General features: G+C 39.9%; 1 protein-coding gene across 1 annotated transcript; it reads left to right on the top strand.

The window, feature by feature from the left end:
* The first annotated feature begins 711 nt into the window (after window positions 1-711).
* On the top strand, window positions 712-2,562 carry LOC112241324 (zinc finger protein 239-like). The gene has a single exon (XM_024409443.2). The coding sequence runs from the start codon at window positions 866-868 to the stop codon at window positions 1,763-1,765; it is 900 nt and encodes a 299-aa protein (XP_024265211.2). The 5' UTR covers window positions 712-865; the 3' UTR covers window positions 1,766-2,562.
* The last annotated feature ends 2,483 nt before the right edge of the window (window positions 2,563-5,045 follow it).

The raw sequence follows: 5,045 nt of genomic DNA, 5'->3' as shown, positions 1-5,045 counted from the left end.
CATTTTGATGTCTTTATTATTCTACAATGTAGAAAATAGTAAAAATAAAGAAACCCTTGAATGAGTAGGTGAGTCCAACCTTTTGACTGGTACTGTACATTAAATTTCCTAACAGCTCCAGTGGACATTCCTGCAATCAGCATGCCAATTGCCCGCTCCCTCAGAGACCTGTGGCATTGTTGTGTGAACAAACTGCAAATTTTGAGTTGCCTTTTATTATCCCCAGTACAAGGTGCACCTGTGTAATAACCAAGCTGTTCAATCAGCTTCTTGATATGCCACACCTGTCAGGTGGATGGATTATCTTTGCAAAGAATAAATGTTGACTAACAGTGATGCTCATGAAACATCCAACACTTTACATGTTGCGTTTATATTTTTGTTTTTTGTTGTTACTATCAGTTTTATGGAACATTTACCCAAAATATGACATCAGCGATAATCAAAATGTTGAAAATCTGTGAATGTCTAAATAAGAAATTGGTCCATTTAAACAGCAATGTGTCGAACCCTTTCAACAATGTTACTGATGTGCTTTGTATCTTCGACGTAAAAACAAGTTTTGGACTTCCACACAAAATTACTTCTTTAGTTATTTTATGTTTAAGGAAGTGTGTAGGTCACATTCTGTATCATACAGCTATGAAAGTTATATATTTAGAACCACTGTGTCTTCAGTGTCCTAGAACTGTCTAGGTTTTTGTGTTCTGACTTGTAAAACAGGATGAATAAGTAATGTAAACATATCAGTAATTACCAGGAAGCTCTACATTTGTTTTAAAATCACACTAAGATTGTTAAAACTGGCCTCGGGTTATTGAGAGATCTGATTTAGGATTTGCCCTCGTAGCAAGGTTGTTTTATCATGTGGTTTCATTCGGGGCTCTATTTAAAAATAACACTGTCTTTGGCAGGAGAAAGGCCAGACTCGGAGGAACCAGAGCCAGGGACGTCCAAACTAGCAAGACGACACCACTGCTCCCACTGTGGAAAGAGTTGTAACCGGTTATGGGACCTGAAACAACATGAGAGAATACACACAGGAGAGAATTCTTTCCACTGCTCCCAGTGTGGAAAGAGTTTCAACCGGAAAGCAAACCTGAAAGCTCATGAGAGAATACACACAGGAGAGAAGCCTTACCACTGCTCCCAATGTGGAAAGTGTTTCAACCAGTCGGGGGAGCTGAAACGGCATGAGAGAATACACACAGGGGAGAAGCCTTTCCACTGCTACCAGTGTGGAAAGGGTTTCAACCAGAGAGGACACCTGAAACAACATGAGAGAATACACACAGGAGAGAAGCCTTACCACTGCTCCCAATGTGGAAAGTGTTTCAACCAGTCGTGGGAGCTGAAACAACATGAGAGAATACACACAGGGGAGAAGCCTTACCACTGCTCCCAATGTGGAAAGTGTTTTAACCAGAGAGGACACCTGAAACAACATGAGAGAATACACACAGGAGAGAAGCCTTACCACTGCTCCCAATGTGGAAAGTGTTTCAACCAGTCGGGGGAGCTGAAACTACATGAGAGAATACACACAGGGGAGAAGCCTTACCACTGCTCCCAGTGTGGAAAGAGTTTCAACCAGAGAGTAAACCTGAAACAACATGAGAGAATACACACAGGAGAGAAGCCTTACCACTGCTCCCAATGTGGAAAGTGTTTCGTCCGTTCGGGGGAGCTGAAACAACACGAGAGAATACACACAGGAGAGAAGCCTTACCACTCCTCCCAGGGTGCAAAGCTTTTGCCCATTTAGGAAGCCTGAACGAACACATTAGACTGCACACAGAGGAGAAGGCTTAGAAAAGCTCAGACTGTGGGAAAACATATTACTCATAACAGTCATTAGAGAATCCACACAGGAGAGAGAAATTACTTCTCTTAGCGTGTATGTTGATATTTCACATCACATTGACTTAAAATTCATCAGAGAACATACACAGTGCTCCCGTTGTCTTATATTGTTGACTGACAATGTGTTTACCTGTCTTTACCAGATGAAATTAAATGGTACAGGGTATACTCAAACATATATTTGTTTGTTTTTATTAGAAAACATGAATTGAATATGGAGTCTGTCAGTTTGAATATAAAGAAGATCAGGTTCCTTCTTTTAAACGGTCCTTTTTTAAAACTCTCTGTGTGTTTATCTGGGGGTGTCATTCCTCCAGCACTACAGATAATCAAGTGATATTTGGATGTGATGCATTAGTTCCATTGTTGACATCTCCATTGTAGCCCACTGATGATTTAATGAAATGAAAATGTTCAGACTCTGTAATGGAAAATGTTAATTGTTTGTGTGTCCACATAACTGAGTATGTGACTAACCTTGTGAAACTGTCCTATTATAATCTCCTGTTCTTGGGAGGATCATTCTGTGTTGCAAACCAGCTGCACCTGCATCCTTGTATGAATAAAGTCCCTCCCAGGAACAGGAAACTATAAAGATATGTGCTAATCACTCAATGCTTCAGTAATTCAGACTGTCTCCACTGCGCTGTGTAACTCTGTTATTCTCTCTGAGCTCAGAAATAAAGAATCTTGGTTTGACTTGGACTCCAGCAGATCCTTATTTTATAATATCCACCACAACTCTCCCACGGATTGCTGTTTATTATTGTCTCAATGAAGAGTTCCTCTTTCGACTTTCCTGGGGGCATTTACAAGCCTCCCACTGGTTGAATAAACGTTGTTACCCGAATGATGAGATTATTATTTTATTTGTCAAATGGCAACCAAGCATCGATCATCATGTCACCAGAATAAGAACCTCAAAATGTATTGGAAAGGAGCATCAAGCTCATCACGTGCACTTTCACCACCCTGTGAAGTTCATAACTTATTTCATCTGTAGCCTAATAAACTACATGGTTTCTCAAGTCATAGTGGGAGGACCACACAACATGTCATGTGACTCCAAGTTAACTAAGATGTGATTGTTATCATTAAGGAGTTTCCACAGCCATTTCTCGCTTAGACATTTTTACTGACACAAATATACAAACAAATTGTCAAACGAAGTAACAAATCGTCTGTCGGCATTTATAAAAGTGTACAGGCATATCCTGTTTCCGTCAGCCCGGTCATTACTTTTGAAATGGTTGGATCAATATCCACCTTCATGATGTGGATGAAGCCTGATTTGGAATGTCTGAGTAGTTCTATCTGATGTCATAATTCACCCCTCTGATAATCAAGTGATATTTGGAATGTCTGAGTAGTTCTATCTGATGTCATAATACACCCCTCTGATAGTGATACATTTGCTCCATTGTTTCCATGTCAGTTGGTTTCCCACTCTGATGATTTATATCTGACAGAGGGGCTTTAAATGAATAGTATGGTGACATCTTAGTGTGTCTTGAAGTAAATAGGATTATTAATCATAAACTCCTATAGCAACAAGTCAAGGCTCATCCTCACTCACTCAGCTCATGCTTCACAGAGTTGAACTAACAGACACATCTCAATATCAACTGTTCAGAGGAGACTGTGTGAATCAGGCCTTCATGGTCGAATTGCTGCAAAGAAACCACTACTCAAGGACACCAAAAAGAAGAAGAGACTTGAGCCAAGAAACACGAGCTCCTGTATATAGTACTGTATGTACTGGTACCCCCTGTATATAGTACTGTATGTACTGGTACCCCCTGTATATAGTACTGTATGTACTGGTACCTCCTGTATATAGTACTGTATGTACTGGTACCTCCTGTATATAGTACTGTATGTACTGGTACCCCCTGTATATAGTACTGTATGCAAACCTTCACATTGACTCTGTACTGATACCTCCTGTATATAGCCTTCACATTGACTCTGTACTGGTACCTCCTGTATATAGCCTCCACATTGACTCTGTACTGGTACCTCCTGTATATAGCCTCCACATTGACTCTGTACTGGTACCTCCTATATATAGCCTCCACATTGACTCTGTACTGGTACCTCCTGTATATAGCCTCCACATTGACTCTGTACTGGTACCCCTGTATATAACCTCCACATTGACTCTGTACTGGTACCCCCTGTATATAGCCTCCACATTGACTCTGTACTGGTACCCCCTGTATATAACCTCCACATTGACTCTGTAAACACGGTATAGTTTTTTTATTGTGTAACTTTTTTTCTTACCTCTTATTTTTCTTAACTACATTGTTGGTTAAGGGCTTGTCAGTAAGAATTTCATGGTAATGTCTACACCTGTTGTAGCTTTGTATTGTAGCTTTAAGGGAATAGTATGGTCACATCTAGATAAAAAATTAACAGAGTAAATGTGTATAAACACACTTCCTATTCATGGAAGTATTTATTCATCATCTACATATTCATATTACGCTTCTACGTCTGTGTACAGGAAAGTATTAGTTGTAAGACGTAAGAGAAAATATATCAGCTTATTGTTAAATTATTATGACGTTCTTTCCAATACAAAAAGTGTAGTAACTATTGTTTCCAAACTGCGTTACCCACTCCAGACAGCAGATGGCGATGAGCGTCTTTCAGGTGATGATTCTTCCGTGACGTATAATGGACTGGACGGACGCTTCTTCAGGAACAACAAGGCGCCAACTCTTTCAACCACCTCGGTAGCTTGCTAGCCAACATAAAACTGAAAGATTGACGCTTTAGACCATCTTAATGTACATTATCTAATCTCAGTGTTTTAAACACAGTTCTGATGACGTATTAACTGGTTAACTGTAACCTAATTTGCAAACTTGTTAAAGACTGATGCTGAGCCTAGCACTAGGCTATTCGCTAATGCTAACTAGCTAGCTAACATCCCTGACCATGAGTTCATTAAAGTACTCATCCCCTGCTAAAGAAGAGGAGGTTTGCCGCTCTGGCGCTGAACATTGTCGTGGAAGATGAAGAGGAGGATGTTACAGTGAAAGAAGAGAAAGAACCTTTTAGAATGAAAAAGGAGGAAGATGAGACTGTTATAGTGAAAGAAGAAGAGGAAGAGAAAAAGAGAAAGAACCTTTCAGAATGAAAAAGGAGGAAGAGTTATAGTGAAAAGAAGATAT

This window comes from Oncorhynchus tshawytscha, unplaced genomic scaffold (assembly GCF_018296145.1).
Source record: "Oncorhynchus tshawytscha isolate Ot180627B unplaced genomic scaffold, Otsh_v2.0 Un_contig_4684_pilon_pilon, whole genome shotgun sequence".
NCBI lineage: Eukaryota > Metazoa > Chordata > Actinopteri > Salmoniformes > Salmonidae > Oncorhynchus > Oncorhynchus tshawytscha.
The sequence above is the reverse complement of the archived record's forward strand: the minus strand, read 5'-3'. Positions and strand labels throughout refer to the sequence as shown.

Excerpts from the sequence above, each read along its gene's own strand:
- LOC112241324 (XM_024409443.2), top strand. The coding sequence starts at position 866 with ATGTGGTTTCATTCGGGGCTCTATTTAAAAATAACACTGTCTTTGGCA.